Source organism: Siniperca chuatsi, linkage group LG5 (genome assembly GCF_020085105.1).
Source record: "Siniperca chuatsi isolate FFG_IHB_CAS linkage group LG5, ASM2008510v1, whole genome shotgun sequence".
NCBI classification, from domain to species: domain Eukaryota; kingdom Metazoa; phylum Chordata; class Actinopteri; order Centrarchiformes; family Sinipercidae; genus Siniperca; species Siniperca chuatsi.
In genome coordinates, this window is record NC_058046.1 from 4,736,663 (window position 1) to 4,764,640 (window position 27,978).

Below are 27,978 nucleotides of genomic sequence, written 5' to 3' on the forward strand. Positions count from 1 at the left end.
ATAGTATTCCTGACTTTAGGTTTTGCTTTTTAAAGAAAAGTGACAGGAAATGTATACATTTTTATTTATCTTTTTTTTTTTTAAATGATCTTTTTAGAAAGCATGAAATAAAAAAAAAAGGTAGGCAGAGAAATCTCCAATGCTCCATGCATGTTCCAACAGGTGTTGGGATAGTTAGCTTAAGAAAATAAAATAAAAAACCTTATACTTAATATATATAATGATGCATGTAAGACATTTGGGGTTTGCAAAAACAATAATAGAGAGGCCAACGAGTGAAAATGTGTTCTTCTTTTAACCATTCCTCCAGTGGAGGGCGGCAGAGTGCCGTTGTTATAAGCGGTATGCCGTTATTGACGAGGCCGACATCTGTGCCAGAAAGACTAGAAATGATGACACAATTACGAAAAACAGAGCGGGTAGAGGACAATGTTAAAGGTCTATAGCATGTGGAGACAGGTTATTTAGTTTTTTAAGGATGACTGGACTGGAAAGACGGCTGTAAAATGAATAGATACTAAGGGAGGGAAAACCTGAAGGTGGCAGTAATGCAACATCGTGGATGCCGACTGCCGTAAAAACTCACAGAAGAAGAAGAATGACGACAACGACAAAGCGCATAAACAGGAAGTCACAGAAGGCGATCCGAGCGATCAGGTTCTGTTTTGGTTAGCTACGGCTGTCGTTTTACTGTAAGTAGTCTTTCAGACCTACACACAAACTCAAAATGGGGAAGCGACAGCACCAAAAAGACAAAATGTGAGTATAAAATTTACCCTGAGCAATACACCGCGTCGTTGTCACGCGCTTGTTGTTGTTAGCTTAACTGGCTAATAGTGTTTGCTAACGAGCTAGCTTGCTAACTTACAGTCGCTTATTTCTGGCATTACTTTAGGTATAACTTTATTTAAGATTGCTTCGTTGTCTGTCCTCTTATTTATATGTGTGTTTTATCCTACTTACAGGTACATCACATGTTCAGAGTACACACATTTTTATGGAGGAAAGCGAGCAGGTGAGTTGTATTTTAACGTGTATTTCTTTGATGTTCACCCATTCTAATTTTAACGTTACCTGGTTAAAACAAAGGTTAATAGTTAAAAGCTCTGAAGTTACCGTTTGAATTATTTATGCTTTTCGGCTTTTATATATTATGTTATACTCTTACCAGCTAGCTGCCACTCTAAACTTCATAGAGGCTATTGAATCTACATTCAGTTGCAAGTTTATTAGATCTACCTAGCTAAAACTAATGTAGTCTAATACAACAGCCCTACAATAAGTCCTACCTTCATGCAGGTTAATATTTTCAGTTTTTGTTGAAACTATTTCAGAGAGGCATTGATCAGCTTTATGCAAATTCTTAAGGTTGAATTTTACTGTGTTAACTAATATTTTTGTCTGACCATTATAACCTTCCAAAGGTAGAATTTATTGCAGGGCTGTTGTTGTGACCCCTCATAACAAAGCAATGTCTACTTGCGACTCCTTGTTAGCGGTTGTATATGTGTACCAGTTGCGAACAGTTCAACCAAAGAATGATTTCCCCTTCCTTGTTTTTATTTGAATAGCTTTTACAGGCCTGAAGAGGTCAAACTATCCAGTAATTCACAGGGGGGGGGGGGCAAAGATTAGATGAAAGACTGATAAATTGAACATTATTTTGTATGGCTGAAATGTGTTTTCTGCTTTCCTATCCTGTTAATAATCTTATGACCACTTGTCGGGTCTCTAACCCCATGTTGGGAACCACTGTACTAGACTGTATTAGTTTTGGCTACACTAGGTAGACCTAATACACTAGTAACTTGGTCTATAGAGGCCAGTAAAACTATTTTAATATCCACGATTCTACCCATCATTGTCTACAAAATAACACGTAGAGTAACTGTTCAGTTTTTGTCTTTAAGAATCAAGTGGATGTATGGAAATTAATGCCATTTGATCTTTTGTTTTAGTTTTGCTTTATGTTTTTACTTTTCAGAAATCCCACAGACAAACTTCAGACGGCTTCCATTTGACCACTGCAGGTAAGAAGAGACTTGTTTACCATCCCTAGTAGAGGCACATTAGATCTTAATCTTAATTGTATTCTCCACAATAAGTTTGCTATTAGACCACTAACAAATTCTGGGCAGTAGTAGGGGATACTTGACAGCAATATATTGCATAAACGGGGAAAATCCATGCAATAAAATGTATGAAAATATGGCTAGACATGTGTTTTTGATGAGTAATTGTAAATTATATTCCATTTGTCTCATTTTGACCTAACTGTTTTCTGTGAAATGTTTCAGCTTGTCCCTTCAGCCGTTTGAGTATCCTGTCTGTACTGACGAGGGAGTCGTCTTTGACCTGCTGTAAGTAGCTGATGCTAATTTAAAAAAACATTTTTACAATGGGTATGTCTGACTATAAGTGACCTTTTGACTATCAGCTGTCATTAGGTGTAAATGTAATACACATGCTGGCTGGCTACTAGACAAACCTGTGAAGAAAAACAGGTAAAATGTTCTGATCTAAATAATTAGTCACTCAAACCAATCAAATACCAACTGTGTCTTATTGCTTGCTTTGTCCTGCTAGTGGAGGGGTGTTAAGGATGACTTTGATGGTCAGTCTGTTGCATGATTTGTCTGTCAACTCAATACTAGTTAAGATATCTCTGCAACTGTTGATACAGGGAGCTCGTGGTAATCCTACTTCGAGCCTTGTGTCTTTTATTGTTGGTGTCATACTGAACACAATAGGAAAGAAAATTGTTAAAGGCAGAAAATATGCTGAGGATGAAGGATTGTTGTTTGTTGTTGAAAACATATTGTAGCTCATATGTATAGTGGTATATGGTTGTGTCTGGTTTGACCTCGAGTAAAGATCACTTCATTTCTATCCCGTGTTTCAGGAGCATCGTCCCGTGGATCAAGAAGTATGGTACTAATCCGACCTCTGGAGAGGTAAGCAACAAACATGCATCATGCAGCCAAACAGCATGTTTAGTCAACAGACTGTTCCCCCTGCTACTGTCATCTTTACAAGGCAGCTTCTTGGTGGTTAAAATATTAACGTTCATATTTTAGTTTAGTGCATTTATATGTCACTGACCATGTACAAAAAAAACATTAATTTCATACAAAGAGAAGAGATGCATTTTACCAGATTTAGCTACTAGCAACTTTTCATCTGCAGTGCTTGGGCAGGTAGACACAAACACCACTGCTACTACTTGTACAAGTGATACAAATACAAGTTCAAAATGCAATAAATATTGAATTCAGTCATATATCCAAACATACAGTACAAACAAATTACATCATTACACCCAACCCTATGCAATATAAATGCTCATTTCCAGTCAGCATCCCTCCCCCTTAATGTTGCTTCAGAGAAGTGCTGAAACAATTAGTCATTTGAACTGACAAATTATTTTGTTAATTGATTAAGTAATTTATAAAGCAAAAAATGCAAAACATTTGCTGGTTCCAGCTTCTCACATGTTTTGGATTGGCTGTCTCGATTGATTATCCTTGGGTTCTGGTCTGTTGGTCAGAAAATTAAGGACGTCTCCTTGGACACTAGGAAATTGTCATGGGCATTTTTCACTATTCTCTGACATTTTTATAGACTAAACAATTAACAGATTAATTGAAAGATTTGATTATGATTTTAATAATTTGTTCCAGCTATACTTCAGGGGTTTAAAATTATTATTATAAATCATATTTTTTGTTCACACAAGCTACGAAGATGCATATATGCATGTTTTCATACATCTCTCAAAACACCAATTTCAGAGGCCCCACAATATTTGCTATTTACCAGAAGTATTTGTTATGAGTTGTTCAGGTGAAGAACTTGCCTTCCTAATTTAGCGTCATTAGTAGCGTAGTTCTATATACATTCAAATACAGTTATTATGCATTAATTATTGAATAGCTGAACATAAAACTTGAAAAACAACAGCTCTGGTTCACAGTTTAAAAGACTGGAAGGAGTCCACAAAGATGATCTCTGTGAGAGTTTCATAAAATGTCTTCATCAGCTTTTAAGGAAAAGCGAAATGTTTTTCCATTCTGTTTTAATTTTTGATCACAATTTTTTTATGATTGCACGCTAACGCTTCAGTTTTTCTTCTGTCACACAGAAACTGGAAGCCAAGTCCCTCATCAAACTTAACATTGCCAAGAACAACGATGGTGAATATGCATGTTGTCAATGTACTTTAACCTTTAACGGATTCACGTAGAATCTAGGGACATAATAGGCCATTAGAGCCGAATAAACTTAATTTTCCTGATTCTAATCACCAAAATCAGCCAGTAGTTAGGGATAAAAAGGTCAAATCCACACTTATCTTACTGCACTGCTGTGTGTGAGAGCAGCTTGAAAAAGAAAATTTAACTTAAATAGTGTAAGAGGGTAATTTTTAGGAGAGGGATAAGAGTAAATTAAAGCAAGTGGAGGAGGAAGATGTGGGAGAAATTATATAATTCAGCAGGGAGCGCATTACATGAGGTACTTCTTGACTTCTGGAGGAGATGAGTTTTCAGCCTGTGGCAGCAGATTGAGAGTGACTCTGCCGCTCTGCTTGCTTCTGATTTTCTTTTAATTTTGTTCCAGGAAAGTATCACTGCCCTGTTCTGTACAATGTCTTCACAAACAATTCTCACATTGTTGCCAACAAGGTCACCGGCAATGTGTTTTCTTATGAGGTGGGTGAACTCACACATATTCCCTGCATTGATCCTCATACAAAAGGCAGATACTCAGCCAACATGGTCTCACAAGAAGCGGCCTTACATCACACCGAATTACTTCTGTACAACACATGCTTTTCTAAACAAATTGAGGATTACACACTGTACAGAACAAGTTCCTCTGGTTTTACAGATCAATTTGACAAAGTAGAATCTGCCTTTTTAAAAACATGTTTTTTATTGTCTTATCAAAAAAAACAACAAGCAGAAGTCATATTACTATTGAACGACAATTAAAAATATATCAATTGAAACATAAAATAAACTTTATTTTTCCTTTCATCAAAATTAGTGACCTTGGTGTGCGCCAAGAGAGGCTTTTATTTTCTTACATATTTCTGTTTTCACTCAGGCTGTTGAGCAACTCAACATTAAGACCAAAAGTTTTAAAGATCTGCTGACCGACGAACCCTTTACCAGAAAGGACATTATAACACTCCAGGTGGGTTATTGCTTTATTTTGGTTTGCAAAGTTGAAAGGACGTTATTTACTTTACGTGTAAAGTAACCTCTAATCTAATGGTTAAAATGTTTTTTTTTCTTTGTAGGACCCCACAAACCTGGATAAATTCAATGTTTCCAACTTCTTCCATGTAAAAAACAACCTAAAGGTGTTGGATCCAGGTAAGTTATTGAACTGTTATCTGTCATTTGTAAATTGACTATTTGTGATGGGGAATTCAGCTTTTTCGCTAAATTGTAATCAGGAATCGGGGTTAAACCTCGTTTGGAGTTAAGTCTTCATGGAATATGAAAGTGACAACATTTCCTTCCTCTTGCTCTCCTTTCCCTGGCACGGCTCAGAGGAGGAAAAGGCCAAGCAGCAACCGGGGTACCACCTAAAGAGCACCAATCTTGAGACCAGGGAGACCTTAGCTGAGCTGTACAAAGACTACAAGGGTGATCAGCTCCTGGCTTCCACTATGAAGGAGCCAGAGGCCAAGAAGACAGACAAATTAAACGCTGTAAGCAAAAACACTATGATGCTAAAGTTATTGAAAACTGCATAGTCCTACAAGAGGAGGAGAGAGGAATATGAAATGAAAAACAATATGGAAAGAGAAAGTTAGTGGTGAAAATATTTATGGAAAACCACCAAAGAAGACTTTAAAGAAACTAGTCTTCGATATCTACTCTTCCAGGAAATGGAAGTTGTTTAAGCAATTTACCAAAACCTTAAAAGGTAACGGGAGCTTATCAGTCAGTGGCTGCTGGTTCAAATCCCCAGACTGTCTGGGATAATCAATCAGCCAAACATGCTAAAGTTTTTGCTGTTTATTGACTCAGCATTTAAATGACTGTGTAATTCATCCGTGTCTGTCAGAAAATAGTAGCTTCCAGGCATGCCAGGTTAAGGTATTAAAGTCTTCATCATGAGAATTCATTAGTTTGCAACTGTAGAGTCCTTTTTTTTAATGAATAATTGATCAAACATGATTTATCAGATTTATTAATCAGTTCTTCAGTTGTGCATTAGTTTGGTGAAGAAGTGTATTTTTTACTTTGTACACAGGAGGGAGCCAATCACACAGTAATACATTGACAGTGTTGTGGGCAACAAGACAAACAACTGCATCCAGAAACAGAACAAAGAACGTTTAGAGTGCAGGGAGGAAGAAAAATAATATTTTACACTTACTTACTTACTTAATGTAAAAATAAAAAAGGCCCTGGCAATAAGAACATGTCATGGTCTAAAACATTAGCCACAGCGAGACATGGAATTGGAACAAAGGCCTTTTTAGATATGCAGCAGGTTTATATTCTTTATTTTAAAATACCTTCTAGATACTTACTTTGACCTTCCTACAGGCCTGCTCTCAGTCAAGTCCGGTTTGACTGTGGGGGAAGCAAACACACAAATGTGTGACAAAAAAGGTTAACCGCAGTCACATTACCACCGTGACTGTGTCCTTAACTAGGGGGGGATAAAGTCTGATTCAGTTTGAACGGCATCATCGCCTCTTTTCTTATCGGCTCTCCTTTGATGCTACGCCATGTCTCGTTTTTGCGTCTGAGCTTTTCCTTGGTTGCTCTCCGTCTCGAGTTCACAGTCGAGGTGACGCTCTGACAGCCTCTGAGAGAACAGGGAATATAGGTCAGACGGAGCACACAAGGTAAAGTCTGTGCTTTCATGCGCCTTCACATGAACTAGAGCAGAAGAATGCTAAACCAGGACTGTAGAGTAGACTTGAGCTTTTGAAATCCATTTTCACTTCTCCGCTTTCATCTCCCTGAGTTGTTACACTAATGACCTAAATAACTCCTCCAATCTCATCATTGCATTGTTCGTGGTATTTTTGGATGTTGTATATTACAAATTTTAATCTACTATAATTTAATCTCAAAGAACCTTTAAAGCATCTCCAATGCCCCTTAATTATGAGATGGTAGAAATCTCTCCAAGCTGAGGGGGCTGTGCTCTTAATCATACAGAGGCTGTCATTAAGCTAGCTAGCACTTAGCACAAACGAGGGGACCAGCCAAGTATGTAGTTGGAAAGAGGTGTGGATGAGTGGGAAATATTAGTCTTCTACCGGCGGATGAAGCTTCAAGCTCCTCTATTGAGTAAGTGTCTACCCTGTTGAAGTGCCTCTGAGCAGAGAACCTGCTAGGCGTATTTAGCTGAGTGCTGCAAGTAATGTTTATTTTCATTATTGATTTATCTTTCAGTTAGACTGTAAAATGTAATAATGAAAATAATGAAACACACCAGTCACATTTTCCCAGAGCACAGGGTGACGTCTTCAAATTGTAGTCTAAAACCCACAGATATAATTTATAGTGATATAGAACTAAGAAAAGCAGCAAATCCTCACATTTGAGAAGCTGGAATCAATCTTCAGCAATCAATTCAGCAGTCAGTCTTTGACATTATTGCTTGACCGTAACGATTAAATGACTTATAATTATTATTAATATTATTAATTTTGTTTTCTTTGACTAATCTAACAACTCAAATCAGTGCGAAAGCAGACCCATTATTACACTTAAAAGAGCATTTAATAATTGAGCATGAAAGCCCATTCTTAATCTTGGAAATAGACATAAACAGAAAATCTCAACTCAAGGTCCACTTACTAGCTTTTTCCAGAACTTTCAAGCACACTTCATCCCATATTTTGTATTTCATTTCATATACGACGACCATTTTCAAAACATAGGTCACATGATGGTAACTGAGCAAACATCCACTGATCGACACCCTGAGATGCGGTTGAAAGGTCCGGAAAAGGCTAGAAAAACTAAATGGACCTTGAGTTCAAATTTTATTTTATTTTGGTCAAGCAGTAGTAAATAAAATTACAAAGGTAATTCTTAGATATCTCCAGAGTTTGATTGTATTGTTAGTCAGTATCAGTTGATCAATTGATGCTAAGATTTCGGCCATTCAACTCTTTTCTATCTGTACTTTTATTTTGAGAAAAGAAAAACTAGAAACTACCCATTCGATGGCTTTTGAAAACAGTCCTAACAAGTTAACCAACATCATAAAAGTATACATTAACAGGAGAAGAAGTGTTTTAAAAAGTAAGGTTAACGAACATGACATAAAGGCTGTAATTTTTCATTGTTTTATTTTTGTCCCCCCCCCCAAGGCCCACTACTCCACAGGCAGAGTGTCCGCCTCCTTTACTTCCACGGCCATGACTCCTGCAACAACACACGAAGCAGGCAAGTGAACATCTCACGCAAAAAAAAAACCTCTGCTGATTCCCAGCAAACAGTAACATTCACCTCTTCTGTCTTTTGTTGCTTTAATCTTTATTTATCCAGGGAAGACTGGCTAGTCATGCCTGCTCTCTTGCAGCTTCATGCTCACATAGTTGAATATAGCTGCAGGTGGGAGCTGCTCAGTTCGACTGTCAGCCTCTGAGCTGCTCCATGGGAGAGATTTGCTGTTATGCAACTGTATAGTAGGTCCAGTACACTTCAGAAGAGGAAGATAGTGTTTGGATTTAGTGACCAAGTTCAGGTTTCTGAAAATGGATATAGTGTTGTTGTTGTTGTTGTTATTATGTATTTTTATGGATGTGTACCTTAGTCTAAGTAACATAGCATACTGAGACATGCGTCATCTTTACAGTGTGTATGTATGTATGTATGTATTTATGTATAATACTACTGTGTAATACACTATATACACACACACACACACACACACACACAGAGGTGTATATGTTGAAATATGTGTTTTTATGCAGGAAAGGATTTATATTTTAGTAGCCATGTTTCTATTAACATTTTTATTTCTTTGTATAACTTTGAATGACTTTTTTTTAGTTACTGTCTTATATACAGGCTAAACGGTAATTTAAAAAACTATTTGGATTGAAAAATTGTTCATAGGAGAATAACACTTGCATAAATAACAACCTGCACTGCAGAGGCTCTGGGGGGTTTTAAAGGTCACAGATTTTACCTGCAGCAACATCAAGCTGAGACTCATAAACAATCAATAAAATCTTAAGATTGTTTTTCAAAATAACAGCCCCTGTCTGATTTGCCGGTCATAATCTAAAATGCTGCGATCTATAAAGAAACATAAAAATAACAAAATTATTATTTTTATGTTTTAGAGGCCATCGCAGATGACACTGTGCGTTACCAGTATGTGAAGAAAAAAGGCTACGTCCGTCTGCACACAAACAAGGGGGACCTGAATCTTGAGTTGCACTGTGATAAGGTAATAACAGATACACAACAAAAATAAAATCCCTGACTAAACAACTGGAGGAAACAATGCTAATTCTTGTTGTAGTATTGGGGGGGGGGATGCTTCCAGATTCTTAGTTTCTTTGTCTCCCCAACTTAAAAAAAAGATGAGGAAGAAAGAATTCTAGTCATTAAATCACAGCCTTCCTTGTTACTGAACTGAGTGAGCCCTCATAGTTTTTCAAAATTTCCACATGATCATTGAAGGATAGATTTATAAGTAAAAAGGGACTTTGAAGTTCATTTGAGATCATTCATGAGGTCTATATTTTCCGGCCCTTGGCAGGTACTGTTGGAAGGATGTTGAAAAGATAAAACACAGTATGGTCGGGCTTACAGTACTTGAAGCCCTTATAGAGCCAATATCGTTTTATAAAAAATACATAAGTAAATGTTTGAGGTTAGCAATGTATAAATATAAACAAGAAATACATAGTTTTATAAAAGAGGCCTGGTGTTTTTGACACTGAGGTGCTGATTCAGACTTGTTGATTTAATTCGCTGGTATAAGGTTCTCAAATAATGTTATTGTGACGTGGGTTTGGCTTGAGCAGGTGGTTAAATTGTATTTAGGGGTGACACATCCAAAACACTGAAATCAGCCTTTTGCAGAGTCTTTTCCCCAGGTTTCCAAGTTTACATCTTGGCAAAAATGCGTTTCTTGTGTGCCTCCTTTTTTAAGGTTAGGTGTGGTGCTCCAGAGAGACAGCATGAGTTTCAGGAATGCATTTCTGCCCTGGTAACCAGGCGCTTCATGTGCTTGGTTTTCATTGGCTTCTGAGCTGTCGAATCAGAATAATGAGGGGAAAGTTGCAGCGGTTAGACAACCTGCCCTCTGCGCCCCACATCCCCCCTCCTTACTCCCCAGTGGTTTTCACACAAGATTGCAGCTCTATTTGTGGCCTGCTGTTTATGAATTAATGAGTGCCGTTTCACTGTCACATAAATCCAGAACCCACCTCCCTTTTTAAGTGCCCATTTGCTCACTCAGCTTTGGATGTTTCGGTTGCCCCTCTCCTCGTTGTCCAACTTTGGTAAAATGTGAGGGGGCAGATGTTGGAGATTGGATTGACGCAGCCTGTACCTTAGTCACACATGAAATCGAGGAAGGTACAGTTTCATTATATTCAAAAGCACCGTGGATATGGTAGATAGACTTCACCTGAGTGGGATGAAATAGGATGACTGTATTCAATTTTAAAAATAGTTTTGGATGACTAAGATGTAAATTTAGATACAGACAAAAATCCAAATATTCCAATTAATTTCTTGGTGAGTCGAGTTTCAGGTTAAAATCAAATGACAAACAAATGACGCACAAATAACAAAGAAAATGAATGTGCAGGGAAAGGAAAAAAGCCCAAAAGGGCTTATTAATGACCTCTACCTAACTAATATAAAACAAATTCACACTGTTGAAAATATGAATGTTATGAGATATAATAGTTACTACCTTTTCAAAGTAGATCTGGGTTAAAAGTAACAGGAATAAAACATTAAAGTTTACATTACAACAAATTAAAGTTACTACATAGGCTATTAGAACGCTCATTAAATGCACAGAATTCTGGCAGAATAATTGTTTAAATAGATTAAAAATACATTTTTAGTATTTAGTGTTAGTGCAGTTAATGAAATACTTCTCTTTATATTTTAGGCCGATTGCCTGGGAAATACTTGAAAAAGAGAAGAGACTGCAAGCATACATGAATTAGGAATTCGCTTTCTGTCGGCGTCAGCAAACATTGTTTCCATGCTGACATCACTGATTGCTGACAGTTTTAGGCACCTAGGCTTGTTTCTATATTGGGTTACATTTTAAACATTCCCAGACTCAAACTCACACACACAAAAGCATGCATGCAGACACGCTAAATTAACCACCATTACAGGGCAGCAGCAACAAGAGGCAGAAGAAGCCTGAATGTTAAAGAGAGAGATCTCTGACGTGAAAGTTTCTGGTTAAAAATCAAAATGATTAACATGAAAGTAGTGGCAAAAACACAAAAAGGAAAGGCTTGTATAATTTGACTTGTCATGCATGTTATTCATACATGTACCAATAATCTGTTGTAACAGACAGTTTGTTATTGGAACTGTTTTTAGGTGGGGTTTTTTCTATTGCAAAAATCAGTTTTATGGCTAAAATCGTTAAAGTCAATCCAGTTTTTTTGTCCAGTGATTTAAAACAATAAGCCTCTTTGTACCAGAGAAAATCAGGGATTTATAATAGAGGGAAAAAGAGGCAGAGCGTTGAACCTCAACAAAATTGAGACGTTGGGGGAAATAAGACCAGTAGAGCTTAGAAGAACCTGTCACACAGTAAAAGGCAAATGAATAAAAATAGGTTTTTACGAAAGTATCTGGTGATTCTTGGAAACCACCAAACATTGTTGCCAATGGGTATAAGTTAGTTTCTCACACAAACGCACACAGAAGTGTTCCGCAAGACTGACGGTAGAAACAGTAGACCTGACCAGCGTCATAGTCAAAGCCACACCTCCCCCTTTGGGGACAAATACCAGCTTATTTCACAGAGTGCCAGTCAGTGAAAATTAGCCTCTGTCAGTGGGTGCGTTGTAATGATTTACAAGATGCCTAAAAGTTTTTATGACCCAGGATGTACCTTCAGCAAGAGGAAAAAATCCAGATGTTTGTATTTGTGCACCAACAAAACAGCTTTGTAGAAGAGTACTAAGCCTGGCTTCTAGCTATATAGATACGTGAGGGGGCCTCAGGCAACAGTTGAACCCTACTTGACTTATGTGTATAACAAACACTTTCTAACAGGTCAGACAGAGTTGAAAAGTTGCAGGAAGACAAATTAAGTTAAATTCGTCAAGGCGCCTCAACCTCTCTGCACCCAGATGTCTTGTTAGTAGTTTCTGACCATATTTTATGAAAACAAATCAGGCTAAAATCTTTTAAAATTGCTATCCAATAGTGAGTTTACCCAGGCAGTGGACATGGATAAAGTGCCAGTCTGCTTTGTGTGTGTTCCAGGTCACTTTGCTTAGTTGAATTAGTACTGAACAAAGAGCGATTTGGGGTTTTGACATTTTATAAACGTGTAGAATGACAACACACATTTGTTGTGTTAAAAGTTGTCAGTCTTTGGCTGTGTTTTTTAAGCATGTCCGTTTCAAAAAGGATAATATCTGTATGGTGACTATTAGAGGACACCAGGCCAGGCTGCTATAAATGTAAAGTGGCATCAGGTAGGGATTGACATTCACCATCCAGTTTATCTAAATGTTACAAGATTGAGTGTGTGAGTGCGGGTATGTTACTGGGTTTATCAAAAGGTCTCCTCCTATTACAAACATTTGATTGATTTTGGCACACAACATAGCACTTTCAGAAGGCTCAACAGTGATTTCTGACAACACTCTGTGTCTGTACTTACGTTTAGGCTGTGTTCTCAATGCTACTTACTAATTGTACAACTCACCACTGATTTCAGTAACAATAAGCTTATAGAGCAGCTGAGCCCATTCAGTATGTTAAAAACTGGGAAACTGAATTGTATTGCTGAATGATCGTGTCAACAGCTGAGAATAATTGGGTTTTTTTATATATATATATAAACAATCTCTGCATGCTATTTCCTCCAGGTTCCCAAAGCTGGAGAGAATTTCATCCGTCTGTGTAAAAAAGGCTACTATGATGGGACAGTCTTCCACAGATCCATCCGGAATTTCATGGTAAGGACTTTGACCAGACAAAAAGTGCTCTTCTGTAGTTACGTACCTCCACTACAGCCCATCAGTGTACTTAAAATGGCTTTGGCACATTCTCAGATGCACAGTGGCAGGGTTACGACCAAATCAAAGCGCCACCTTTGGGGTTTCATGCTCCTCCCTGTTGGAAAGTCTGACTGCAGTGTTAACTAGACTATTTGACTAGTTAGACTATATTGGGTTAAACAGGAATACTGACATTTGTAAACTCCAAGTGAGATGTTATAACAGGTTCTTTGCAGATAAAAAAAAAAAGATCTAATCTTAGCAATTTTGGGTTCTGTTTTTTTTTTATTAGTGCGTAGAGGGACTGTCTCAACACTGGAAATGTCACCGGTTGAATTCTCACAACAGCCCCGTATGTTGTCAATGCAATAATATGTCGTTAAAATAATAAAGTTAAATAAAGTTGAGTGAATTAGTAGTCAGTGATTATCCTGAATTTAACATCCACTATCACAACACAAAATCTATTTTCAGTTTAACTGTTTCCCCCCTTACATAACGTCGCTCAGATCCTCCTTGCTATGACATTTATTATGAATGTAAGTGATTAAAGTTCATGTCATGAAAAATCAGAAACTAGATTTAGGTTGATTTATCTTCTACCACATTCCAGTATAAAAGTAGTGCAAGTCGCTCACTGACTGACTAGCTTTAACCAAAAATATAAATTAATTACTAACCACGCTATCATTCAATGTTTTGTTACCTTGTCTTTTTTGTTGAATTAATAATAATATATATGAGTTTTTGCTGCTTCAGATATGAGTAAACACAGCTTTTGCTTTTGCTCTCCAACTGAAGCTTCTTAACTTGATCTTGGTCTCTGATCAGCCGCTCGTATGTGTATTTCAGAGCTGCCGCTGACATAATTAAAGTGGCTCTGAGTGGACATCTGGTCTCAAGAGGACCCTTACCTTTTTTATTTTGTCCGATGGTTTTCATACACAGTGGCAAGCTGGGAATTGTTTATCCATAATTACTGTGCCACTTACGCCTTCGACTTATCCTCCGCAGCTGAAAAGGAGAGGAGGGTGGCCTTGGAGAGAATAATTTCATAGCAACAGGCACTTTTAAAACAGTGTGTTAATGGGAGCAGAATCGTGGCCCTCGCTTCCCTTAAAGCTTTTTCTCAGGACCTTGCGAGTGTACTGAACATCCTGAGATGATACTGCTAAGAATTTGACAGTTTCACTTTGACATGTGAGAGGCCCACTAGGCTGCTAACCCTCAGACTCAAACAGTGAGAAGAATTGTTCAACACCGATATGATGCAGGTCTTTTACACGTGAGTCTGCCCAGGTACCTGGAACTTTTAAACATTACATTGCAACCTTGAAGTTTCTATAAATCTGCTGTCTCCATTCAGTCAGGGAACATAAAGGCATTCATAGGCTTTGATTAATGTTTGCTGAAACAAACTAAAAATATCTTAAAAGCAGATTTTTGCCGGTGATGTAGTGTGACATGGAAGTAAAACTAGATTGCCATTCATTTCGTTTTTATCCCTCAAAGTATGTGAAACTAAACTATATACACAGATGCAGAAATTGTGTACATCTCTGTGACCTTGAATGACCATTAAGCTCTATTAATGGTAGGCTGAGTGGGAAATACTGTTTGCACAAATAGTATTTTGCCAGCCCTTTGCATTTTGCGTTGTTGCACACAAACCGTACAGGGACCCACTCATCAAAACTTTGCTCCACAGCAGCACAAGTTGTCAAAACCCCCAGTGTATCTTTAAACAAGAAGTCCAAAGAAATGCATAGAGCAGTATTCTATTACATAACAATAATAGGTAAGTTGAGCCTTAACAATGAACAATAGAGGCCTGTATCCCGGGAAGCTTTGTCAGTAGGTACTAGTGCTTACCTGGTGCCTCCAGGTTGGGTATGTGACAAAAGGAAATATTGTAAGGTTAATTTAATTTGACCACTTTACAGACATTAGACATTTTCCTATTATAAGTAAAAAGAGGCAACTCTTTAGAAATAGCAGGACAAAACTGTATTAAGCTTTCAATGTGCAGCAGCTAACGTTAACCTAACAAGTTTGGGTTTTGTTTTTTTTTGCTTTTTTGTTTCCAGATTCAAGGAGGCGACCCCACTGGCACCGGCACAGGTAAGATGAGGACTGCACTTAAACCACATTTTGAATTACGTAACACCTCTCTGTTGAATTATTAATAGTTCCTTTTTGGAAGCTTTGCGTAAATACCAGTTGCAACTCAAGATGCAAGTCAAGAGTGTTACTAAATATACTCTGTGAAGGCACGTGGGAGTGCAGGAGACGCTTGTGCGTGCACACACACAAACACACACACACACACACTCAGAAAGATAGAGAGAAGATGTAAATGGAAGAGGGCTGAGTGTAGGGTACAGAATAGGGGTGTGGTGAACAACCAATCAACCAGCATTTGGTGTAATTTTCCTGTTTTTAAAAGCCAGTTGAAATGGCAGCTCAGTGTAATTCACTGCTTAGTCCTCATATACTTAATTTCCTGCCTTCATGTCGTCTGTGCTGCTCTGAGAGTTTGCACCACAAAGTGTGCCTTGTTACTGTGGGCGTCTCTGAACTCTACGCAAAATGCATCCGCAATGACAGATTTATGAAGGTGCTGAATTCCTGGCCTGTGGGTAAAATTCTCCTCATCACCTGGACTGAACAATGTGTCCATACAACTCATAAGTAGACCTTTTTAACTGGCTTTTAAAGATGAATTTCTGTTTAACAGTCTGTAACATGCAGTAACTGTGTAGTTACTAGCATATCATTAAGAACAATAAGTTTACACAGGCGGCTGCCGTGAAGCTTTGGGATAATGTTTTGTTATTTTCCTGACTTAAGTTTGAAGTAATTTTTTTTTTTTTTTTTTTTTTAAACCAAAGCAGGGGTGACAGATTTCATCTTTTGTTTGATATTAGGCTTTTTGCAGAGGTAATTTGTCTGCTCACATTTAGTGATAAAGATGAAGAGAAGATGCAGGAACACTGGGGGAAACAGTGAGCATATATTATGGGGACAGTCAAAACATTGATTGTCTGCAAAATACACACTTGCTTTTTTCCAGTTTATGTGTCGGGGGTAGAGATGGCAAAATAAGATATTAAACCATGATCTGATACCTTCTTGGCACTTGGATTTTGAGATTTAAGTGTCAAGGAAATCCATAAAAATTGCCCACACATTTCGAGTGAATCCCCTCTCTTTCATTGCCCGTCCATAAATTGGAAAGAGACACATCCTGCAAACTGCTCACTGTAGCGTTAACGCTTTCCCCAAGTTCAGAAGACCCTCATTTATCTAAAACCCTTCAGAATCAGATGCTTTGGAGAAAGAAATGTTGAAACATTGACTTGTAAATGAAATCCCAGACATGTATTCAAAATATGAAAGCAATGTCCCAAATAATGCTTTCATTAGTGGAGATGCTTCACAGTTGTCAGTCAGTGGAGGATATTTTCATATTCCAGCTTTCGTTCATGTTAAATCTGTTCAGTACGTCGATGTTTGTTTGAGGTTCTACTGTTGATGTAATTCAAGGGAATTTTCAAATGAACATCAGAGGGAATGCAGTTTGATTTATTGGTTAACTCTTCGGTGAGAATTAATTTCTCCTCCTCATCCTCCTCTTTCGCTCTCCCTTCATTTATGACCCAGTCGTACTGAAGGCAAAATGTCAGCGAGTTGATAAATTATGCAAAAATGTCACCAAGTTGACTGCTGCACAAAACCTCCGAAGAGTTGATTGGTTGGTAGTATGCATTTACATTCCAGCATAAACACACACACAGTACTTAATGTACCTATATATATGTACACACAGTTTCATGCACGTACACCAGCTGGCAGGATGCAAGATAGTGAAACACACCTCAAGGCGACAGATCCTCTCCCCCTGTTGGGAGCCAATAAGCTCCTGCAGTGCGTATTCCTGTATACTCATCATGATGATTCTTAATGATGAAGTCAGTCTGAATAATGATTCACAGCTGAAGGCTCTCAACATGGCTCCATGTTCAAGGGCAAACAGGTCCTTTGTGTCTTAATAAATACATAGTGCCTTATTTCTGTTTCTCTAATGGTGTAGTAATTTTCTTTTTTCATACAAATGAAATACATTTTTAATGGGTTTAGTATTTCACAATATAAAAATTTAACGTTGTGCATTGTGAAGCTGTAAATTAAACTAGCTATGTGAACTCAATCTTATCAGTTTTACTCCCCAAAGCGTACTCATTTTTGTTTATATAAATTAAATCCCAGATGGTGCCATTAAATGACAGATTAACACTGTGAACTGTCAATGAACATCAGCTTGAAAGTGCTGACATAATGATTTTCTTTAAAGAAAACTGACTTTGTCCTACCAGCAACAAATATTCTGTTATTCCCGAAGATGTTTGAATCGATTTTCATGCACAAGTGAGAAGTGTTTGTCCAACCAAGTTTAAAGTTTAAGTTTTTCTTAACAATGATTTTTTTTTTTTTGTTCATCATTAAAGGAACCCTGTGGAGATTTCTCATAAACAAACTCAAACAAAGTTTACTTTCAGTGTTTCTCACCAAAACACATTGTGTTTATCCTTGAGGCCTGACATGTTAAATACACTCCCACATTTGCAAAGCTGAATTTTTGAAACCTGTTTTTTTCCCCCCCACCTTTTGCTGTTGTTTTGCTACGTTTGGCGTGATAACTGTTGATCAGTGGAGTAGCGAGAAACCCCTCCTTCATTTGATAGGCATTTAAGTTAAGCATTGTCCATGTCTGTTTGAATTACCATTACATCCAGCTGACTTAGTTCTCGACATTGTATTTGTTTGTTGCCGTTTTCTTCATGTTGTATGGCTTGCACGCACTACACGTTTGTTTTACCACCTCCCTGCAGTGAACAGGAATGTGTATTTTATCTCCCGCGTACCCATGCATGCACACGGCATGTGTTCGTGCTAGTAGAGTACAAGATACAAACAAATCAGGGACCTGTTCATCAAAACATTAATCTGTAGTGCCACTAATGGTCAAAAACACAGAATTTAAAAAAAAAAAAAAATGTGGCAAGTGTATCAAACTGTGAACCTTGTATTGTATATCATACTACATACTAACTTCATGTTTCTGAGGATATTGAAATGTCTGTCAACAATATTGCCTGCAGTAATAATCAGATAAAATGTCTTTCTGTCTCTCTCTTTTTGTGTCTTTCTTTCCTGTCTCACCCACTTTCTCCATTCCCAGGAGGGGAATCTTTCTGGGGAAAACCTTTCAAGGATGAGTTTCGGCCCAACCTCTCCCATGCCGGCCGGGGGATTCTCAGTATGGCCAACTCTGGTCCCAACACCAACAAGTCCCAGTTGTAAGAAATGTTTTTAAGAAGCAGTCTTTGTCACTGATCGCTCTGTGCTAGACAGTCAACGGGGAATTATGTTTTGGTTTTTTCTGTCTCTTTCTTCTTTTGATTTCTTTGCTGAGGCCCCACAGGTGAATAACACAAGAAAAATTCAATGCTGTCAGAATAAAATATCATATTGAATGCACAGACAGACATTTTTGTATTATGAAATTTACTTATTTAGTAATTAACAATAATTTTGACAAATCAAATATAATTTAAAAAAGTCAATTTGAACAATTCTTCTCCATGAAGGAACGCGTTATAATTATAATAAACCTAATAAATACTTTATCTTTGATAAGTTACTTAATACTACACGTATGGTAAAACTGAAACTAAGCAGATTTTGTTACCTTTTGCTTGATGGACCTTGTGTGAGAAAAACCGATAAATATGCTGTTTATTATTATTATTGGTTATTCTGTCTATTTAGTAAAACTAAAATAGTTATGTAAACAGACATGACTTCTGCACCTACTTTAAAGGCAAGGCTCCTTTTTTATAGATTTCTTGTTTGTACTTCTCACAGATTCATTTACTGAACCTTTACATTTTTAGAATGCTTTATGCTAAAGTAATGTTGTTGCTTTTGTTGTTTTCTCTCAGCTTCATCACGTTCCGGTCGTGCATCTACCTCGACAGGAAGCACACAGTATTTGGAAGGTAAACCTTAGTGTTTAGTTTAGTCATTTCCTTAAATTGACTCCACTGTGGCTTATTGACAGTGTTTTGTGTAATTTAGCAGATGAGGCAGATGGCTTTGAAAGGTGACAGTCCTGACAGACACTTGCTTAATGCTGAGTGCCATTTATGGAAACAGTTGGGTCAGCGCCACATCTTCTTTTCAGCTCCCCCCCTTCTTTTTTGTCTTTCTTGTCTTCTTCCTCTTCCTCTTAGTCCTCTCCTTACACTCTGTCTCGCTTTCTCACCCTCTCATATTATTCTTTCTTACATATTTGGTTCCTTTGGAGCTCCAGACAGTACAAACAGTATTGTGACTTCCAGTCTGACTCCTGGCCAAGAGCGGTGAAAAATTTAGTAGAAGCTGAATCTAAACTGGTGGCTCTCTCTCTTTCTGCCGAGCTGAGCATGATCTTAAATGGTTGTCTTTTTAGAGAAAGCCCTGGCTGTTGTCTAAAAATATTCAGACTGCTTTCAACTGACTGATTCTTCTCGTGGTCACCACACTTAAAAAGCTTCTGCTTTAACTCAGCATCCAGCATTTTATCCTTTCCAGACTGTAGTCTTTGCACATTTAATGGGACTGGCGGTGGCAGTCCACTTAACCTGATCTATGCATAATGTGAACTCTTACAGAGGAAAGTTTTTCTAACATGCAAATCAGACTGGACTCTTTTATGTGTCTTTTTTTTTTTTGTCTGGTTGCTAAGGTGTGACCACAGCCAGGTAGTTCGACTGTGGACCAGGGGTCTTGGAGAGGATCTTTCATTGCCATTTCTTTAGGCTTTAAGGCAGCTTCATTTTCATTATTGATCAACATATCAATTATTATTTTTTTAATAACTGATTTAACATTTATCCTATAAAATAATCCGTATGAACACTCATGGTCAGAAAATAGTGAAAAATTCTCTCATTTGAGAAGCTGGAACCAGCAAATATTTGGCATTTTTGCTTGCTCAACTAATCGATTGATTAACTAATATTTGCAGCGTGTATTTCCTACCTTTTTGATAATCTGTACTGCCCCTACTGTATTCTGCCTGTCTACTGAATCTGTTTTATTATTATTTTATGCTTTTTAATAGAGAATTGACAGCACGCAGCTGACATGAAATGAGGGCAGAGAGAGAGATGGGGAAACAACATGCAACAAATCCTTTTATCCATCCCACTGTATAAATATCCCAAAATACTCTTAGGCCCCTTTTCACAAATGGATCCTGCAACATTTCTGGGTTCAAATATCTGGTTTTCCGTGTTCAGATAGAGGTCTCCTAGAAAAGTCCCATGTCAGTTCTTTTGACCTTTCCTTGACCTTAAATGTTGGCTTTTTATTTTTTTTACTCCTCTCAAGTGACAGCACTGCTGGAGAACAGGGATTACTCAAAAAAATAAGGACGCCACATATAAAAAGCTTTCTTAATCCTCACGCAGGCTGTCTTAATGATCGATTTTTGTATTTATTATTTTGTAGTTGAATGACTGTTGATCCCTTCGGCTGGGCTTACTTGTTAATCCTCTCAGAATACCTTCAAAAGGTAGATGTGATGCTTTATGTTCGCCAGCTGACTTTTCCCTACAATATTCAAAAAGCATAATGGGTTACCCTTTGTCTAGTGATAGTGGGCGATATGATGATTACCATGAGACTACAGGGATTTTGCTGTACTGTTTATACTTTGGTAGCTATCTCTTTAACATTCCTGGCCACTGTAAGGAATCCTGCAGAACAATAAGCCGGACTGTTTTTATGGCTGTATTGGATTATTATAAATGATATTTGCATCGATGTGATGGGGTACTGATTTGACAGGTATTTCATCCACTGGATCAGCCTAAACAGACATCCCTGCCCTGTTGTTTTGTCCAGCAGCAATTTCTCAGTGATTTTCCTGAAAATGTATTATATCACAATAGATCTTTATCATCATATAAAATTACAAATACCATTAGAAAGCGATACATCTGTCTTGGTAATTAGTTAAAAGAGAAATACCTTAGGTTACAGAATATTGATGCTTTTGTTCTAACAATCTATTATGAAAGAAAATTGCACTATCCTCAGATCTGGAAGTGAATGTGAGAAAGAGGCTTGAGATGGGAGTTCTTGAGACAAAATGTGTTGTTTGATCCTTGGCATGAATTTTGGAACCCTAATAGTTTTGAACTAATTGATAACCTAATATTATTTTACAAGGTCAGTGAGTCAGCGTGTGGGAGCTCCTCTGTTCATCTGAACATGTGGAAGCAGAGCACACGTGGCCTGAGAGACACCCCCTACTTGCTACTGGGTGTACTGTTTGCATGTGTACTTGTGTGTTCTCACTCTACACATGGTAACAGGAAGCCCCCATAGGAGCAGCTGGATAAAGACTTTGCAGTTTAAAGAGCAAAGTGAGAGCAACTTCTTAAAGTGCTCTGCACCAGGGGAGCCGGTAACAGTTCGCCTCTTGGCCCCTAGCATTTGACAGACTCTATATCTTCAGCGGTTGTTTTTTCTACTGTGAGGCCAATGTGCCGATAACAAAGTCTGCAAACATTTGTTTTTAGCGGCAACTCATGTTCACTGTTGTCTAAGGAATATAATGAGGTCTTCACAAATCCCTCAGCCGCTTAATGATATACTTATTATGCTGCCTTGCTGCAAAAAGAGCTTCCTCTTGTGGGATCTGAACTGAAGTGAAAACTAAAACATTACAGGTTGAGATGGCTCAAGGGCACCTGAGCAGGATGGATGGTGTCACAGGGATTTGAACTTAGTTTCATCATACTCCTCGAAACCACCCTACAGCCCTCTTCATGATTGCGCACATCAGTCTTTGAATAGGATATATATCATTTCGAATGGCTGAATTTAGTCAACATTCGAAGTCTCTAATGGTTGCATTTTTATTATATATTTAGTTGTGAGGGATATGCTGCCGCTGTTTTATCTTCCCTGTCGAAGATTAAAGTGATCTGGGACCTGTGTGGGGAGCCCAGGTCTCTTGCTCTTAACTGGATGTGAGGACTTGTCATCGTAATAAATGAAGGCTGTTTTGTGTTTTCTTTTGCAGGATTGTTGGTGGATTTGACACACTTACAGCCATGGAGAATGTGGAGAGTGATCCCAAATCAGACAAACCAAAGGTAGGAATCTGACAGTGATGTTTAAGGTCTAGATTGACTTAAACATGATTTGATTTTTACTTCGAAATATACGAGTGTACTCCACTGGAATCAGAGAAATGTCCCTCCACAGGTTTTTCTTGGGTCAAATTACGTTTCATGTTACAATCTTGAAATGTAGCAGACACCCCTGTCGAGGGCAAATTAGAGAGTGCAACTGTAGAATCAGTTTAAGTTCCTAGATCACTAACATTAATACATGGATCATCTAAAGGTCAGGAGACGAGAAATTAAGCACAGGGGCCAGTGAAAGATGAGTCAGAAACGCCACTGAGGGGCTAAATTCAGCCTTTGCAAAGTGTCATTCTCTTGTTTTAAATAACAAATAAGCTGTTAAAAAAAACATATAACAAATGCAGCTACAATATTTTTTCCAAGTTTAGATTGATGTCAATATCTAATTTTCCTCACAAAAACCTTGAGTTGCAGTTCTCAAGAAGTCTGTCATGCAAAACTACTGTATGTTCAACCTGCGAGCAGAATTATTTCTAGATATTTTAGATAGTAGATATTTTATAAACTGGTATATGATAGTAGAACTTAATATTTTAGATACTTTATCATTTACAGATCATTTAATAGTGACCAGCATAATATTTAGTTTCCCTTTACAGTCGGAGATCAAGATCATAAGTGCAACTGTGTTCGTGGACCCGTACGAAGAGGCTGACGCTCAGGTTTGTATCTCTCTGTTTGCATACATGAACAATATTGACTTTATCATATAACCATTTTTTCTCACCGAGTGCACCAAGGTTCTTTGTAGTTATGCATTCAGACTAGAAGCCCTATCTGCTGAGTGTTACACTCTGCACTGTAAGTACACCCACTCATTTTTTGTACTGACATACAACACTGACTTATTTTTCATTGTTGTAGTTCTGCACTCCAGCATATTTGAATGGAAACCATGAGGTTAAACAAAAACAATAGGGGTGGGCATTATGGATACACTCCTCTTTTAATGGCAAATTCAATTAATAAAGCAGTTACAGATAAAATAACTGTATGATAATGCCTGTTTTAAAGTAACTAATTAAAGATCCCCTCCAGACACATTCTTAGACATATAAATACTGCTTTGTATAATAATTTGTGTCTGATGAGCTTCTCCACAAAAGGGTGCAATTTCCTTGTTAATTAAAAAAAAAAATTAATCTACTCCTCCCTTATTGGAAGGAGTAGATTAATTTTTCATTTTTAAAGGTTTAACTGCTGGACACAAGATGTCTCCTACTTCACTGAAAGTCCATTCTCAGTTTATTAGGCTTCAAGTTTCCATGTCACACTTGTGTCACTTGCATATTGCAGCACAACTGGCTTCCAAACTAGTTGTCGTGTCACAAATCATGCTTGTGCGTACAGGATTTAAAGGGATATTTAAGGACCGAGCACAGAGAAACTTTCCTCCTTCAGCGGATGAACGTGAAAACAGCCTTTTAGTGTCAAACTCTGCTCATACATCATTCTGCACTGTGAAACTCAAACATCCAAATAAAGTAACAATAAGAAAAACACATTTCTGAGTGGAGGTGGGCCTTAAATAAAATATATCTAAAAAAAACTGGTAAATCAAAGCAACTTAATCACATTGATGTAAACATCCTCTAAATCCAATATTGCATTAAAGAAGTCCTTGATAGATTTCCTAACATTGCCTACAATGGTCTAATACAACTAGAGATATTAAAGAGATACTTTATTAAAGAGATGCTAAATTGTATAGAAACATATTTTGCTGGTTGACAGATTTTTGTCTAGCAGATTATATCATCATGTCACCCAACCATAGTGAACCGTGTAGGAACCAGGGCCCCCTTTTTTTTTTTTTTAATACATGGTTCTTCCAGTTTTTTAACTGTGCAGCAGGACAATCTAGGGCTACAATTACCACACTGTTTACCCTAAAATTAAAGCTGGAGGACGGTACTTTACCTTTACAGTCATTGTTTGATTTTAAATCCAAAGTGATAGACAGATAGGTGAGCAAACACAGCAAAAATGTGACTGTATTTATGTGTGCATGTCCATGTTTGTAAAACCATTATACATCAAACTCTTGGACCACGTCAAATGACAATCTACTGTCAGTGTAAAAGGGGTTTTGTCCAGTGTCCTACGAAGACAATCCACCTGAAGCTTGTTGTCCCACCTGCATTTGAAACACGGATTGCGCAGTGAAAGTGTCATCATGGGAGTAACGGTTACTGAGCATGTCCAAGTCCTGCGGTGTGAGCGTGAGCCTCTGTATCCTCTGAATCTGTTATGTAGTTGTGGGGATTTATATGATTTGTGTGTTTCAGATTGCAACAGAGCGAGAAAAGGAGCAGCAGAAGCAGGAGGAGGAGAAACAACAGACCAGCATCGCCCTGAAGAAAGCCAAGGAGGAGCAGGCGCCAAAAACCTTCAAAGCTGGTGTGGGGAAATACATCAACCCTGCCACAATGTAAGGACGCACACACGCATACTGATTTACTATTCACCAAACTACACTCTTCGCTCTGCTTCTGCTGTAGTAGTGACTCATCCATAGGCATCGTTGTGACGTATATAAAAGCTGCCTATGCACAAAAAAGAAGTTATTATTTATTCCACTTTCCAGGCAGAATTTTGATTAAAAAGTTAACCTGGCCTCCACACAAACTGTATTACTTTTTTCTTTTTCTCAGTCTGATGTGAGCGACTTTAGAAACGGGATTGTAATGAATGGATGATAAAACATGATGATTACATAGTGACACAGAATGAGTAGAAACATAATGTGCAAAATTGCCAATTATAGAGAAGATTACCCATTTTCCCCATGGGGATAATTCAGGTTTATTATCCAGATATTTTTGCTGAGTCTAGATATATTGTGTTGTATTTTGTGATAGTACAACATATTTCATTTAAGTTTTATGTTTTCGTCTAACAACACTTGCTTTGGCATTGTTGGCACAGTAACAAAAACAATTTGCACGTGTACTTGAAGTTTACTGTTCAAAATAATGTCAAATATGATAAAGAGATAGAAACATTAGGTTCTTGCCACATTAGGTTTTTATGTTTGTTTGTTTTTTGTAGAATTTGTTTATGCCATTTTTCGAATCCCCCTTGTGTCCCACTTTTATCTTTTTATTTTTATTTTTTGGTAGAATCAGAATCAGGCGTTACATCTAAGACACTTTACACAATGTATAGCCCTGTAGCATTAGTGGGAATACTGAAATTACTGTTATTATCCAAAATTAAGGTGCATTAACTGAACTGAAAATGTTATTAGGTTCATGATTTTTCTCTCTGACGTTTTTTCTTCAGAATTTACCCATCTTATCTTACTCTTGTCATCACATGTTCACATATTTAGATTTATGCAGAGCATGTCAGTATAAATGCTCCCAAAAAACAGTCCGTCCATTTTCCCAGACAGTTAAATGTAAAAGTGACATGCGAGGTCGTTAATGGTCTTTTCAGGGAAAACGCTTGTTCATTTGTGCATTTTCAGGATGATTCAGATCAATAGAGAAATACAGGATGGGAATGATAAATACAAGGTTTATCTGAAATTAGCATTGTGCTTTAAAATGTTTTGTGCATGACTAGAAATGATCTATTGATTTGAAATAACACAGTGGAAGATCAGATGTCAGGCTGTGTAATTACTTTGAACCCCTGATTCAGGGTTTATATCGTGACATGATTTAAAAAAAACAAAAACATTTTATAAAATGATTCATTGTCAAGTTATTCCTAACCCTGCATCAAGGAATATTTGGGGATTTGACATTTAATTAAAAAACAATAATACTAATCTACTTTTAGCCACTTTTGGCTAATTGTTTGTTTTCCAGCTGCACATTGACTCTGTGATTGCATCTCACCACTCTCACCAGCCTCCCATATAAAACCGTAGGCAGCTGTTTACACCAAACAAGCTCAAACAAGCCGCGTGTTGCTACTTGCTCAGCACCAAGTAAATAAGAGAGACAGAGATTTTGGAAGCCGATTTTGGTGGATAGATGAAGAGAGATTTCCAGAACAGACACCATGTTCTTCCAGTTTGAAAATCTAGATTGAAGATTAATGTCCAGCAGGGTGAAATTATATATTGATGGTTGAGGTAAGGTGAAGGTTTGGTGGGCTTAAGGTTAGGGAAAGAAGGTTGGTAGTTGATAATCAGTTGATTAGTCGATCAGCAGTAAGTTAATTGGCAACTATTTTGTTAATCGATTAATTGTTTTAGTCCTTCTCTCGTTCCATCTTCTCCAATGTGAGAATTTGCTGCTTTTCTTTGTTTTTATATCAGTGTAAACTGAATATCTTTGGGTTTCGGACTGTCGGTCAGACAAAACAAGACATTTGAAGACTTCTGTAAACTATGATAGAACTTTTTAATACTATTTTCTGACATTTTTATAGACGAGGGCTGAACAATATGCAAAAAAAATCATATTGTGATTATTCTGACAGATATTGCGATATGAGTCACGATTGTAGTGGGAATGGTCATTTTTGCATTTCATTTTCACTGAAAAACATATAAAAATGATGACGATGTGATTTTTTTTGCTGGGGTCTGTACCAAACAATTGTGTTCCCTTATGTCTGGAGAATATGATTTGTAGGCCGGGGCATCTCTGCAGCACCACAATGCTTCATTTATAATGGTCTGTTGTGACACATTTTACATTTTTATCAAAAAATTGCTGCTCCTGCGATTTGGATATTGCACTTGGCCATAATAGGATTTCCAAAATATTTCAATTAATTGTTCAGCCCTATTATAGACCAACCAATTAATCGATAATGAAAAGAAAAACATAATTTGCAGCCCCACAGGTCAGATTCATAAGAAGTCATGCATTCGTCCAGGTTCATGTTGATGTCTGATTGAAAGAAAAAGACGTTGTTGTACAGCTTGTTTTGAAACAGCGTCTGTCTCATGCAAATTTATCCTTGACCTTGTCAGACCACAAAGAGATTTGATGATTTGGCCAGACTATAGTTTCACGTCCCGTAAGAGAAGAAGAGAGCTGAAAGAACTGTATACTGTATTATACAAAGGCATAAACAATGTAATTTACAAAGAGAAAAGAGTTATGAGAGGGAACTCAGGCAAAAAGAAGAAAACATCAGAGAAACCCATAATCTACAAGAAACAAGAGGCACACATCTGTGGAAAAACAGCTAATTATGATATTATATTCTTCTCCATCAGAAAACGTCCGGCTGCTGAAGATGAAAGCGGGCCGTCCACCAGCGGAGGAGCAGCGGCCAAGAAGTCCAAAGGCAAGAGCAGCTTCGGAGACTTCAGCTCCTGGTAGCACCAACACATTCAGCATTTACCAGTCTATATTTTTACTGGTCGGGTTGAGAGCGAGCAAAACTAATTTCAGTCATACTTGTGTCTATTTCTCAAAGTAGTGTTGTCGTCTTGTGAAATGAGAAATTAAAGTTACTTTTTCCAAAGATAGTGTCATAATCTCATTTCCCATCTTCCTTTTAGCGACATTGTAACTGTTGATTTTT

The 27,978-nt window shown here is 37.6% G+C and overlaps 1 protein-coding gene across 2 annotated transcripts; it reads left to right on the plus strand.

Moving 5' to 3' along the window:
• The first annotated feature begins 598 nt into the window (after window positions 1-598).
• Window positions 599-27,918, plus strand: ppil2 (peptidylprolyl isomerase (cyclophilin)-like 2). Of its 2 annotated transcripts, none has more exons than XM_044195991.1 (20): window positions 599-759; window positions 966-1,015; window positions 1,959-2,030; window positions 2,298-2,360; window positions 2,903-2,954; window positions 4,142-4,193; window positions 4,618-4,709; window positions 5,107-5,196; window positions 5,303-5,378; window positions 5,559-5,719; window positions 8,354-8,429; window positions 9,335-9,441; window positions 13,085-13,174; window positions 15,304-15,337; window positions 18,459-18,576; window positions 19,222-19,278; window positions 22,356-22,428; window positions 23,082-23,144; window positions 24,771-24,913; window positions 27,668-27,918. In XM_044195991.1, the coding sequence occupies exons 2-20, from the start codon at window positions 975-977 to the stop codon at window positions 27,771-27,773; spliced, it is 1,566 nt and encodes a 521-aa protein (XP_044051926.1). In that variant the 5' UTR covers window positions 599-759; window positions 966-974; the 3' UTR covers window positions 27,774-27,918. The 2 variants fall into 2 exon arrangements, with proteins under 2 accessions (XP_044051926.1, XP_044051925.1); XM_044195990.1 differs by having other exon boundaries at window positions 1,985-2,030.
• The last annotated feature ends 60 nt before the right edge of the window (window positions 27,919-27,978 follow it).